Source organism: Ursus arctos, unplaced genomic scaffold (assembly GCF_023065955.2).
Source record: "Ursus arctos isolate Adak ecotype North America unplaced genomic scaffold, UrsArc2.0 scaffold_32, whole genome shotgun sequence".
Classification (NCBI taxonomy): domain Eukaryota; kingdom Metazoa; phylum Chordata; class Mammalia; order Carnivora; family Ursidae; genus Ursus; species Ursus arctos.
In genome coordinates, this window is record NW_026623008.1 from 5291190 (window position 1) to 5305815 (window position 14626).

The 14626-nt window shown below is 45.1% G+C and overlaps 1 protein-coding gene across 2 annotated transcripts in view; it reads left to right on the forward strand.

The window, feature by feature from the left end:
* Nucleotides 1-14626, forward strand: part of LOC113270558 (calmodulin-binding transcription activator 1) — a 553286-nt gene that overhangs the window by 526121 nt on the left and 12539 nt on the right. For both annotated transcript variants that reach the window (XM_044391442.3, XM_048221802.2), the window contains 9 exons: nt 1384-1580; nt 1969-2047; nt 2232-2547; nt 2989-3512; nt 8507-8694; nt 9191-9437; nt 10259-10330; nt 13285-13478; nt 14226-14300. In XM_044391442.3, coding sequence (XP_044247377.2) covers nt 1384-1580; nt 1969-2047; nt 2232-2547; nt 2989-3512; nt 8507-8694; nt 9191-9437; nt 10259-10330; nt 13285-13478; nt 14226-14300 — 1892 coding nt within the window. The remainder of the gene's footprint in view (nt 1-1383; nt 1581-1968; nt 2048-2231; nt 2548-2988; nt 3513-8506; nt 8695-9190; nt 9438-10258; nt 10331-13284; nt 13479-14225; nt 14301-14626) is intronic.

Genomic DNA, 14626 nt, shown 5'->3' on the forward strand with positions numbered 1-14626 from the left:
TTTCACCTATACTCCTTAATTTTAGGAAAGAAGTAATCCTTGTTTGACATATCTCATGTCAAATAAGAGAGTCCCATGAAAACCTTTTCCTTTCACTAAGAAAGGTCTCATGAAAGGAATGGAGTATAATATCTTAACAACCCAGCCCTTGGGTAACGGGCCTGCTATGACCTGATCCCATAACAACTGCAGTGGAAGAGCCTTCCATCATTTATGCTGGCTTCAGTACACACCTGTGTCCACCTTCTGTGATAAAGATGTGGCTGTTTGTGTTAGTGCAAACAAAAAAAATTCCCTTCTTGTTCACTGACCTGTAACTTCCACGTGCGTGTGAGTGTGTCTGTTTGGGACGTGTGGGGCGGCTCTGCTTGGGCCTTTTGAGTCAAGCTCATTCTACCACAGGTCGGGATCACCCACCTGTGCTCCAGCCCTAGCAAGGGTGACATTCTATCTATCATCTGCCTTTTTACTTTTGTAGGCATTTCTTTTTTTACAGGCCTAAAAGTAAAAAAAACAATGAGGAGCAACAATATTTCTGTAGTAATTGAATTTTGTGGGCTTTATTGCTGGAAAAAAAAAAAAAACACTTTTTAAATAATTCCAGAGGTAAGACTCAGGCGAGAAGTAGCATTTATGTGGGGGGATGTTCAGCAGAGGGCTGCCATCACAGAGACTCAGTTTGAGGTGACTGTTGAGGTGACTAAGTTTGATTTTATTTTTCTTGCTTTACAACTGAGTAAGAGAAGAAAGCCACAGTTAAAATTCGTGAATTTCTCTTTTCTGTATTCCTCTATTATTGTTAATAACACTTAAATGTCAAGATCTCTAATGCTTCCCTCAAAGGACAGGATCATTATTGGATTTTTAAAAGTGTTTCTTTGGGGGAAAAAAATCTCCTTCTAAGTGACTTAATTCTCCTTGAGGAGGAGCAAGGGAGGCAGAGGTCCAGGTGTACCCCCAGATGTAAGAACCGGCTCGGCTACCTGCTTGTTCTCATTCCAGTCCATGGTCTACTGCGTGTACTGTAACTGGAGGCTGGTGGCACCTTTTTCTTTCTTTCTTTTTTTTTTTTTTTTTAGCAGTTACGCTTTCCCGGCGGTGGAGCGACATGGTGTTCATAATCAGAGTGTCAGCTGTGATAGACAGACTCTGGTGTTCTCAGAGTTATGGAAAATTACCATGTGCCACGAGCATGGCCACGTGCCGCTGAGCTGAGCCCAGCACGTTCTAGTCTCTGTTTCATGATGCCTCTCTATGTGCAGTTTGGTGTTTCCCATTCTGGACGGCTAATCGTAAAGCATTTGTTTCTCCTACGTGAAAAGGCTGGCTTGGCAGGGGGAGGCCCTTGGTCCTCAGTCGTTAATAGGCACTTCCTCTTCCTAGTGCGCTTCTGGCCCTGGGACGCTGGGGAGCTGCTTCGAGAACCGTGTGGTTGTCGTGTGTGAGAAGATGATGAGCCGAGCCTGCTGGGCCAAGTCCAAGCACTTGATCCATTCAAAGACCTTCCGCGGGATGACCCTCTTGCACCTGGCTGCTGCGCAGGGCTATGCCACCCTCATCCAGACCCTCATCAAGTGGCGGTAAGGCTGGGGTGTGGACGGCTGGGGGGCGTCCTCGCTCATCAGCTGGCAGCTTCCTCCTGAGCGTTTCCACTGGTGGAGAGATATCTGGCCATTCAGTGAGCATGACCATACCTGTGAGCAAAGGGCTTTCTCTGAGGACAGTTCCCCAGGGAATTTTATGAACTTCTGCCCAAGAAATGTGGACTGAGGTACTAACTAAATGTTGCCCTTCTGTTTCCTCTGGACCACTAGTCCAAACCACCCTATGAAATTAGGGGCTCTGTTTCCTCACCTCAGGGACATTACGTGCACACTTCAGTTTCATCTTTGTGGGTTTTAGAACATTCTGGTGTCTCTCTTGAACACTGATTAATTGTGTAGTAATTTCTGGTGCTATCCCTTACAGCACAAAACATGCAGACAGCATTGATTTGGAACTGGAGGTCGACCCCTTGAATGTGGACCACTTCTCCTGTACTCCTCTGGTAAGGAATAGGTTCATTTATCCCCTGAACTCTTCTTCTAAACTGGCCTAGGGATAGGGTAGTGTTTTATGGCCCCATTGAGATTGCCGGCAAGGACCGATTTGTCAGTTGGCAGCAATAGCAAAAGTAGAATATGTTTTTCAACTCGTACTGAGAAAGCTTGCTTTGTTTTGCTGTTTTTTAGATGTGGGCATGTGCTCTAGGGCACTTAGAAGCTGCTGTCGTGCTGTACAAGTGGGACCGTCGGGCCATCTCTATTCCTGACTCTCTAGGAAGGCTGCCTTTGGGAATTGCCAGGTCAAGGGGTCATGTGAAATTAGCAGAGTGTCTGGAGCACCTGCAGAGAGATGAACAGGCGCAGCTGGGGCAGAACCCCAGAATACACTGTCCTCCGAGTGAAGAGCCCAACACAGATAGCTGGATGAGCCAGTGGCACAGCGAAGCCATCAACTCTCCAGAAATACCCAAAGGAGTCACCGTTATTGCAAGTACCAATCCAGGTAAATATTCAAAATTATTACATCTCAGAACTCGACATATTTCCCATTTGCTTTCATGCAGCTACCCTCAGAAAAGTCCATAGGATTTTCACATACACTTAAGGGTTTGGGGTTTTTTTGTTTTTTGTTTTTTTATGTTTCTGATTTTTCTTTGAGCTATAAGAATGCCTACTGCTTCCCCCCTACCCCTCCCAAAAATAAATGCAGAGAGTAGCAAAAAAAAAAAAAAAAAAATCTGTGTCCGTTCAAGAAAGAAACACAAATTTTGGAGGAGGACTATCTGAATACAGTATATGCTGCTGGGGAATATTTAAATGTTAGGGACGTGTCTTGAGTTCCGGCTTTGCACTTTGTGTCTCCCAGGCATAGAGAAAGTGTTAATTCTTTAGGATTCCTAATTTTATCGCCTGTCCTGACTATCCTTTCTACTGTACTTTTCAGAGCTGAGAAGACCTCGTTCTGAACCCTCTAATTACTACAGCAGTGAGAGCCACAAAGATTATCCAGCTCCCAAAAAGCATAAATTGAACCCTGAGTACTTCCAGGCAAGGCAGGAGAAGCTGCTCTCCACTGCACTGAGTCTGGAACAGCCAAATATCAGGAAGCAGAGCCCTAGTTCTAAGCAGTGTGTCCCCGAGACAATCAGCCCCAGTGAAGGAGTGAGGGACTGCATCCGGGAAACCTCCCCTCCCACTCCAGAGACTGCAGGATTCCAAGCCTCTGGATCTCAGCCTGTAGTAAAGTGGAATTCCAAAGATCTTTACATTGGTGTGTCTACAGTACAGGTGACTGGAAATCCGAAGGGGACCAGTGTAGGAAAGGATGCAGCACCTTCACAGGTGCGTCCACGGGAACCAATGAGTGTCCTGATGATGGCTAACAGAGAGGTGGTGAATACAGAGATGGGGTCCTACCGCGATAGTGCGGAGAACGCAGAATGCTCACAGCCCATGGACGATATACAGGTAAGCGTGGACAAGGTAAGCCCGCAGAGGCCTGGGCGTCTGTCGTCGCTCCCTCCATCTTTACAGCCTGTTCCCCCAGGCCATGTGATTTGCTCACCAGCAAAGGGTTAGAAGTGCAGTCTTATGCGTAAGAATGTTGGAGTATCTTCTTTGCCTGGGCCACATTTTCATCCAGTGACTCAAAAGTTGTGACTAGGGCCTGAACACCAGTGACCTGGGTCTCAGCAAAGCCTTCCTTCTTCACACCAGCTCCTTGGAACTCGCCCAGGGCCCTGTGGTGGTCTTCTGCTTCCCTCCTGGTCCAGGGAGACTGACTTCCTATTTTAAGTACAAGTTTAACAAGAGTCATGGCCTGATCATCGATCATCGCTAGAATAGGAGGCCTGTGGATATAATTTGAATGACCTAAGTGATTTGTTGAGCACAGCTGTCATCTGCCATTGTAAAGGCGTATGTGGTGTGAGGCCCTCGAGGTGCAGTGAAATATCCCTAAAGCTGATGATTGACTGTCCTTATAATAAACCTAGAAACTCCAGAATTCTGGTGAGGCATTAAACTTGCAATAGATTAAGAGAGTATATACTGCAGTAACCTGGAGGTTAAGCTAATAAGCAGGCAAATTCCATTAAATAAACAGTACTGCATAGGTGAGGACCTAATGAGCAGCCAAAGAGTATGAATTTGACTTCCTCTCTTTCCTAGTTCCTGTATAACCCAAAATAAATGTAACAGGGAAAAAACTCCCATGAAAAATTCAGTAGAGAACCAAGCCTATAGAAATGCCACAGGAGGGAGGGGCCTGGAGAGCCCCTATCCTGCCCAGCATTCCTAGGGAGAGGTCCCATTGCTGAGTGGCTCCTCTTCATCCCAGGGCCCCCTTCCTGTCACCCCTGCTGTTAGCTCAGAGAGAGAAGGGTAGGGTGGGGGCTCCATTACTTACCTGCCAACCATTGCAGTTGTGGGGAGGCCTGCCAGGGAAATCAAAGAATTTGATTGGAATCTTTAAAGGGCCAAATGGTAAATATTTTAGGCTTTGTGGGCCATATAGACTGTCATGACTATTTAATCTGCCTTTACAGCACAAAGGCGACCTTATAAAATATTGAATGAATGAGTGTGGCTATGTGCCAATAAAACTTTATTTACACAAACAGGAAGCTGGCTGGATTTGGCCATACCGCATAGCAATACTAAGCAATCTAGGACAATATTTATAAATGTAAACATAGTAAATCACCAGACTGTGAAAGCCAGTGCCGTTCACTGGAGCTCTCTGCCGTGATGGAAACATTCTGTGTCTGTACTGCCCATCGCGGTAGCCACTGGCCACTTTTCGGTCTCCATAGCAGAAAACGTAGCCGGTGTGACTCAGGAACTGGATTTCTGATTTTACGTAAGTTCGATTAATTTAAGTTTAAATAACCATTGGATGGCAGAGCTTTATAGCAGTTGGCCTTTGCCAAAATGGGATTGATGCAGGAAATACAAAATAACCTTAAAGTTCTACTTTACATTTTCACTGAGCCTTCAGAGAGTAATATTTTGCTATCTTAAGAGCATCTACCTGTGAAAAAGCAACAGTCTCAAGAAGTATTCAGCCAAATGAAAAAATAATGAAAAATAAGTAATACAAGAAATAAGTAATTCGAGCCAGAGTTCAAGGAGGAGTGGACAGTAAACCGGTAAAACTGATACGTCTGAGGACTTGATAGTGTGACCATACACAAAGGGCACTTGTTTTTTTTTTTTGTTTGTTTGTTTGTTTTAAGATTTTATTTATTTATTTATTCGACAGAGATAGAGACAGCCAGCGAGAGAGGGAACACAGGCAGGGGGAGTGGGAGAGGAAGAAGCAGGCTCATAGCGGAGGAGCCTGATGTGGGGCTCGATCCCATAATGCCGGGATCACGCCCTGAGCCGAAGGCAGACGCTTAACCGCTGTGCCACCCAGGCGCCCCACAAAGGGCACTTGTTAAGAAGGGATGCTTTAAATACAGGAGGAATCCTATTTTAGAACTAATATTCTTATTATTTTAATAAAACTAGGGAGGTAGGGAAATGAAGGTGAAGGGTATTAAAGCAGGGTATTAAAGATCTTACTTGGGGAAGATCGCAGATTTTGTTCCACTTGTATTATTGATAAGCGTAGGCTGAAATAAGCTTGTTAGGAATGTCAGGTTAATAGATGGCATAAATACAGGCTACAGACTTTCTAAGTCATCGAAGGAGGGAAAAGGGAATTGGGGCCCATTTGGGAAAAGTTCAGGAATGGTAAAAAGTATAAGTGAAGCAACAGAAATAATAAACAGAAAACGTAATATTGTAGGAATATTTTCAAACATGATTCATTCCCACTTTGCTAACTAGCAATTCTATTAAAAGATTCTCAGATTGGATTTTAAAAAAGGCAAAACATACTATATGCTGCTTGTAAAAGAACTAAAATGAGATGACACAGAGAGAAGGAAAAGGAAACCATGGGCAAAGATGAATAGACAAATGAGTGTAAAGAGAAAAACGATACAAAGTACAGTTTAAGGCAAACAGTATGTAGGGATCATTTGTCAAGAAGATACCACCCATCAACAGCCTCTGGATACTAAAACGAAAACCAGTGAATACAAAGCAATGTAGAGCCACACTCATAATCATAGTGTGAGACTGACATTTATCTCAGAATTTGTCAGCGTGAATAGCTGCAGGAAGGATGTGAAAACACGGAACAAGGCTATTAGAAAGCTGGCTTTCGTAGGTATATTTAGTATATGTGATAGAGTTAATGCGGGATATGCTTTATGTAATTACGCAGATGTACGTAATTCATACACTTAGCAACTATACAGATGATTTCTCCTTTCAGGTATCCTAGCCACATGCGTGAAAATTGCTCATACGTTAGAACACAACGGGAATTTAAACAAAAATCCAAAGCTGCACATTTAAAAGCTATCTTCTCTGACCACAATACAAGAAGTTGAGAAGCAAATGACGTGACTTTTTAGGTCCCACTGCTTAGAATGTTATTGTTTTGTTTAAAGTCATTTAAATGTCCTTGTTTTTGCAGCCAGCACAGTAAAAAGTGTGTGTGGTCGCCCAGCGTGTGGACCGTGGTGATGTTGTGGTGTTCTCACACTGATACGTGTTCATAAAATAAAGGACTTTGGGGGGGGGGGTGACTGTAAAGGACTTTGGGGGGGGGTGACTGTAAAGTTATAGCCTTCAGTCTCCAGAAATTCCACTTTGCTTTTAATAAAATATTTGAATACTTTCATGGAAAAGGTATCAGGCTAGGACTTCTTGCTGCTTGAGTCACAAATCAAGGGGCTTATATGGAGGAAAAAGAAAGCCTGCAATATTTTTTTCATTTTTATTCCTATTACAAGAACCATTCTTGTTTGTTGAAAAGTTAGAAAATTACCCAAGATAAGTGTTTTTAACAGCTTCATTGAGGTATACGTCACATCCCATAAAGTTCACCCCGAGTGCTCCGTGTGATGAATGCTAGTGTGTGCAGCTGTGCGGCCATCCCCTCAGTGCCCTTTAGAGCACCGCTGTGACCCCCGGAAAGTTTCCCGTGCCCGTTTGCAGTCATCTCTGCTCGCCTCCCAGCCCTAGGCAACCACCGATCTGATTGCTTTCCCCTGAGTTTTGCTTTTTCTGGAAATTTCATATAAACAGCCTCCTGAACTTTGCAGGCTTCCGTGTCTGGCTTCTTGCACTTAGCATACTGTTGGGAGGCTCATTCACGTTGTTTAAGATAAGCATTTTGCCACCTTTGTATGGGTCCTTTCAGAATACTTTCAATTCACTTAAAAGCTTAAACTGCTATTATTTTAATTTCTATTTTCAAGAAACATGCAAGGAAGTCTTTAAAAACAAGGCCGTATCTCCAAGTCTAATTAAATTTGTGGCAGTGCAGACTAAGCCCTGGGGATTCCTAATTCTATCTATTAGGAATGTACTTGGGGTGCAAGTATCAGCCCCCTAACTAGAGTGGTTTAGTAACAAATGATTGATTTTTCTCACATGACAAGAAGTCCAGAGGTTGATTTGCTCAGTGATGCCAACGGGCCCAGACTTTTCCCTGAACTTTTTGTTCTTTTTGGCGACAATTCCTCTTGATTCTTGTTTCCTTACGGTTACAATGTGGGTGCTGGAACTTGTTTGGAGTCAAGGCAGGAAGAAGAGGGGAAGAGTCAAGGGCATCAATACTGTTCATCAGGAAAGCAAAAGCTTTGCCCTGAGACGCCTGTGTGGCTCAGTCGGTTAAGCGTCTGCCTTCGGCTCAGGTCATGATCCCAGGGTGCTGGGACTGAGTCCTGCGTCAGGCTCCCTGCTCCGTGAGGAGCCTGCTTCTCCCTCTGCCTGCCACTCCCCCTGCTTGTTTGTGTTCTCTCTCTCTCTCTCTGACAAACAACTAAAATCTTTTTAAAAATTAAAAAAAAAAGTCTTTGCCCCAAACCCCGCAGCAGATGTCTGTAGAGTCTCGTCCAGAAGTGGGTCCCATATCCTCCTCTCAGTGTGCAGGAAGGTGGGAGGTCAAGAAGAGGATTATCTAACTGGTTTGTGTCAACCTTGAGCTGGCCCCTCACATTGGCTCACTGCTGCCCTCTACAGGACTGGGGGTCTCTAGGCAAGGCCAAGGTCGGGGGTGACCATCCTTTAGGTAACCTGTAGCATCACCATGGTAACGTGACAACTTGCTGAAGAACTGCCCACAGTATCATTAAATAGCTGGTCCCAGCTGAACAGAGAGTAGGCACAAGGCAGAAGTTCTCTAAGACTTGACTGAAGGTTTTTGGCCAGACTATGATTTTTGGAGAGAATCAGGTCTCAGCATATTTGGCTGAATGGTATAAAACTTACAGTGATATTGGGGTGCACTGGATTGAGGTAGAAGGCTGCCCACCCTGCTTTTTTCTTCCCGTGGCTGGGGGGTGCTGGATAACTTCTAAGGTTCCCTCTTAACCTGTTTGGTGAACTCTGGATTCCAGGTGAACATGATGACCTTGGCAGAGCACATCATCGAAGCCACACCTGATCGAATCAAGCAGGAGAGTTTTGTGCCCACAGAGCCCTCGGCACTGGAAAGAACAGACACTGCCACCATCAGCAGTACCATGAGCTGGCTGGCCAGTTACCTAGCCGATGTCGATCGTCTGCCAAGCGCTACCCAGATCAGGTCAGTGGATGTCCGTGGGTCACTGACCGGCATAAATTCCCAGGCTCAACGGGAGGCGTGGGAGGCCAATTAGATCTGATGAATGCTGTGTAATAGGAGCCCTCGTGCAGGAAGGAAGGAAACATGGGGACAAGTTCCTTCACCACTTTCAGGTCCCTGCTCATGTCCTCACCTCTTCTGTGACTTTTCTCCCCTTGTAGCATATGTGAGGTCATGTCCCATGATGTTTCACCACAATTCAACTGAAGTTTCACAAGGGCCAGACAGCATCTTCAGTGGGTTTCGTATTTAGCATAGTGCTAAACTCATAATAGGTACTCAGTAGGAACTTACTACCTGAAGGACAGTTAAAGTACGGAATACGTTCAGCAACTTGACCGAATGAAGGCATATTCTTAATAGCGCGCAGTGGCCCTTGTCTCCTTTCTCAGCAGTATATAATGGGTCGTGCAGATCAATCACCAGTCTCTCTCCCTTGTGTCTCCTCTTGTTTCAGAAGTGCATATAACGAACCTCTAACCCCTTCTTCTAATACCAGCTTGAGCCCGGTTGGGTCCCCAGTCAGTGAAATAGCTTTTGAGAAACCCAGCCTTCCCTCAGCAGCAGATTGGTCGGAATTCCTGAGTGCGTCTACCAGTGAGAAGGTCGAGAATGAATTTGCTCAGCTAACTCTGTCTGATCACGAGCAGAGAGAACTCTATGAAGCCGCCAGACTCGTCCAGACTGCTTTCCGGAAATACAAGGTAAAGTAGAACAGAGTCCTGATGTGACATTTGTAAGATCAGGGAACACAGACAGAAGTCAGAATCATCCAAACCAAAACTTATGCATTTTTTTTTTTTTTTGCTGAGTCTGTAGAATTGTTATTTGGAATTATTATGTCACATGAAATATTAATAATTTTTAGATGCTTTAGGGAAATAAAACTAACCAGTAGGGTGATAGTTATCACCACCTCAATTTATTCTTGGTGATGATAATGGATATTTATTATTTAGTTAGTATAGAGGAAGTTGATACTTCTGCCACAGGAATCTATAACCTAAAGCAGGAGTTCTTAAGGGACTGGGACTGTAGGCAGCCCATGAACTCCTGAAATTTTATGCTAAAGCTTGTGTGTGCATTTTTGGTGGCAGACGGTCTGTGGCCTTCCACAGATTCTCAAAGGTGTCTTTGACCACCCTGAGAAGGTGTTAAAAGCCAATAATCATCGATCCCAAAGTTGGAGAAGTTGGGGTTATATTAGGAAAGACAGTGGAAATCTGGCAGCATGTCTACAATACCTGATTTGTTAAATACTTGGAAAACGAATATTTTTGGACCTCCTAACATCCAAATATCATAGTTCTATTTAGAAGCAAGAATCAGAGATTTATTCTGTAAATTCATTTTTCCTAATTTCTACTTATCATTAATTATCGCTGTATTTTAGTAAACCTGGGGGCCTCAGAGAAAGTTACAAATGAGGAGTAATTCTATTTAAGTCTGAAGAAAGTTGACATTTCTTTTCCCAAATTGTTATTTCTTACACTAAGCCGTGTTTTTCCTTCACTTTGCCCTGCAGGGCCGACCCTTGCGGGAGCAGCAGGAAGTGGCTGCCGCTGTCATTCAGCGTTGTTACAGAAAATATAAACAGGTAAACCACAGCTTTGGGTTGCAGTAGGAAGTGCTCCTTGTCCAAACAGCAGCAGGTCCCCGGGGATTCTAGCATGTGGTCTGGCCAGAGAGCACTATGTCCAGGACCTGATTCGAACACTGACTTTGGATTACGTTGACCAAAAACCAGAGGGAAATGTTCCAGAGCAGGGGGTAAAAAACGAACCAAAAAACCATCTGTAATTAAACTTATGTCACAAAATAATGTCTGTTCAGATTGTCGGCCTTTCGGTATTATGACCCACCTGAGATATTGGTCTGACCAGAGAAAATTCTTTGTCTGAAGTGAGGCACTGTGTTCCAGTAATTGTATCTGGAGTCATTGAAGAGCTCTAGGGAGCAAATGAAATAATGGCAGTTATCTTTGACCTTGACTTATAGAAATTATCTACTCTCAAGCCACTTTTTCTTTTAGCTTCCTTCCTATCCATTTTCGAATGAAGACTTGGAAGAAATATCTCCGAAATATCTTAAGACACCCACAGCATCTTAAACGGCTTTTGCATTCCTTAGTTAAGAGATGCAGGGAGGATACCTCAGTGTTCTTTCGCGCAGTGTAACTGTTTCCAAAACACCGTGTAAGGTTACCTAACTGCTCTCACGTGGGAAAGGGAACTAATGTGCATGGGGCCCCGAGGATGTACTAGACCTTGCGGCCCACATCATCTCATCACATCTACTCCTTACAATTACTGGCAATAAACAGGTTTATGTCCTTTTACAATGAAGAGGCTGAGGCTCAGAGAAATTAAGTCAATATTAGATTTTCTTAACCACCTGGGTGGTTAGAAAATATAAAAACTTGCCTAATTGAGTTACACTGGCCCATATGATAAAGTTCAGGCCTGTCAGTAGATTCTAGAACCTGTCAGTGGACAGTGCTCTAGGTAGGTTTTAAACTTTTACTTAAGGAATAATACGTGCTGAGATGTGTAGTAGTCATACGGAAGTGTGGTAGTGTGTTCTGTTATGAGGCAGGGCTCACTTCGATTTCTGGTATAGGTTGCCATGTTCTTGAGTTTCTCTCAGAGTAAGCCCTGCTAGTGAAGGGGGGGTTGGGAGGAGTCTTCAGCTTCTAGCCCATTGAGTTCATGATCCCAGAAAATGAAGGTTTATTGTGTAAACGCTGGCACCACGGTACCTGGCTCTGTCCTCATGTTAGCACAAGCAAGACACACAGTCAAAGGCTCAAGTCTGTGATTACAACAGGTATTTATTCCAAAAGATGAGTCTTGGTTTTGGTTTTGGTTTTTAAAATCCCCTCCCAGAGAAGTGTTGTCTACAACCAGGAAAACAGAAGGCATGATTTTTTTTTGAAATACTGACAAGTATAAGACAAGTATTTTGGAAGATGGAAGGCATTAATGTAGCCAGATTGACTTTTTTTTTTTTTCTGGTTGGGAGTTTTATTGGTTCTGGTTTTTAATTTCCTTCTATTCAGCAATCTAACATTAATCTTGTATTTTCTGTTTCTCCCCAAGCTGACATGGATAGCCTTGAAGGTAATGACACCCAAGTCCCCTCACAAACCATTCCACCAGAGTCACAAACTTCACACCCATCACCAGCTACAAGAAGGGGCCATTAAGACGTCAGGGTCAGGAAACAGGCTCACTCCCCTTGCCAGGCCACCTAACCACAGTGCATCTCTGGGGACCACGTGGTTATTCAGTTGGAGTGGGTTTTGGCATTAAGTCATTGGACATTTTCTCGGTCACGTCAATCTAAAGAATCCATTCAAGCCAATTCCTGTGAGTGCAGCGAGCCACTTAGTGCATTTCCCTTCCTCCTGGTGTGCATGCCTCACTGTGGCCGGGCAGTTTCTGAATGTGCAGTGCGCACCGGCCAAGGGGATGAAAACCATAGCAGCTCTGTAGGATACAGGCTGTCTGAAAATATTTTGGGGCAAATGAAAATGGAAAACAGGTCAGACGAGACTAAAGAGGAATCTTGCACAAGGGTCTTGTGTCTTGAACATTCTGAGAAGTCAGTTCCCTCCCCTCGCTCCAGCTCGTACAGGCAGAGATGTACTTAGGCACAGGGGTTTTCTCAGGAGTATTTTTCTCCGTGATGGTAAGTTGCCTTCTTGCAAGCACAGTGCTTCCTTGTGACTTCTTGTCCCCAGAGTCCTATTCTATTTCATTAGCAGTTTGGACATTGCATTTTTTAAATATGGAGAGCTCTGCATTTTTAGTGCCTGGGGACGGAAATGGAGGAGAGCTCCTGCCCCCGTGCCTTCATCCCTCCCTCGTGCGGTGCAGCAGGCGGGCGGAGGGCTGCTGGCGCCAGCTCCCGAGCAGGCCCTGGTTCTGTGACACTTTTCCCGGTTTCATGGCTTCACCCCTGTGTCGGTCTTATGAGTGTTAATCTTTTGCAGGTTAAATGTCTTAAAGGTGTCAGCGTTTCATGATAAGCCTTGTATTTGGGACCTTGCAACTCAGAAATGTGTCCTACGGAACAGTAGTTAGGAATCAGCTACTGACTGCTCTTAGCGGGCTTGTGTGTGGTGGTGATCGGGATGCATAAAAAAGGTTATTTTAAAATATTTCGAAATTGGATAGTAAATATGAATCTTAAACATTTCAGTCGTACTGTCTAAATGTTTTTATTATTCCTAAATGTCTACATATAATTGCTATTAAAAATTTTTTTTTCAATAAGAGCAAAATATTTTCTATTTTGGGGGAAAAGCACATTTAAAGCAATACAATGTCTGAAAGCAACCTGTAAACTAATATTTTAAAGCATTTGGATAGAGGTAGGTGAAAAGGTTTCCTAGTCTGCCTCTTTGATGATTGAACCGAGAACCGAGACTAGGATGATAAAGGGAAAAAGGCGTTTGTGTCCTTCCCCCCCTCCCTTGGCGCGCTCCGAGGACACAGCGGCGTGTGTGGCCCCTGTTGTTACTGTGTGCTTGTTCTTGTCTCCCTGCAGTATGCACTTTATAAAAAGATGACACAGGCTGCCATCCTTATCCAGAGCAAATTCCGAAGTTACTACGAACAAAAAAAATTTCAGCAGAGCCGGCGCGCTGCTGTGCTGATCCAGAAGTATTACCGGAGTTATAAGAAGTGTGGCAAGAGACGGCAGGCTCGCCGAACAGCCGTCATCGTACAACAGAAGCTCAGGTGGGTTGAGCTTTCAGCGGGGTGAAGCTGTCTGGGGAAGAGAGCCCTGGCATCGTGGAAAGAATGGCCCTGCCCCGACGTCTGGGGCGACACGCATGCCACGGGGACTTTCTTGACCACTTAAGATGCTGTGACTGCGTGTGGTGATACCCGCGCTGTCAGTCCATCTTTGTCTGTTTAGCAACTTCTCTCTCCAAGCCTGCCCCCCTGCCCCCGTTCAGTTATTTTGGTGGCCCCACCTGACTTCAGCTGGGGTGGGAAGCTGGCAGGACCCAAGTTCCTGTTCAGAGAGGGCACCCCGTTGGGCAGTCTGAATTGTAGTGTCCCTGCATGTGAGACCTCAAAGGCCAGCTAGTTCATCTTTGAGAGTGCGATGGGGACTCTGAACGCAGTAAGATACGCCAACAGAAGTAGTTCAGTAGAGAATCAGACTCGGGTGAATTAGCTTTGACCCTGAGAAAGCCTGTCTAAGGCCGGAATGCCTTCTTCCACAAAACGAGCTCATGAAGGGTTGTGAAAGGACAGCTGAGTGTCACCGTATGTTGGACCTGGGCCCTGTGTCCCTCATGGCCAGGGGAAGGGGTCCCCTCCTTCCATCTCTGTCGCGGCCCGGGCCTGCCCATGCTGTTGGGTTTGCTATGTGAACTGTTTAATTAAAAGCCCTCTGTCACTGCTCACCTGTTTTCAGCATGCGCACATCAAGCGTCACAGGACCGTCTCGTGACATTGCTATTCCGGCTTTTTCAGGAGCAGTTTGCTAACCAAAAAGCAGGACCAAGCTGCTCGAAAAATAATGAGGTTCCTCCGCCGCTGCCGCCACAGGTAACCCTACCCCTCATGTAGACAGTGTGCTCGTCGAGAGCAGTAGAACAGCCCTGACCCTCCTAACCACGCATGCCCGCCTCTGCCGAGCGAGTCCCCGACACTCATCAGAGTAAGCGTCCCGAATCGCGTAGGAGAGCAGAACTCTAACTAGGCACTGAGTTGGTGCTTCCGGAACCCAGGTACCTGTCTCAGACTACATGGGAAATAGCAAGCCGTGGAGACTCACGCCAGCGACTTTCCGTCTTAATTTGGGTGTGAGGACAGCGTAGTGGGACTAGCTTTTAATTCCCGTTTCTCTTTCACCTCTTACTTCCACGCGACAC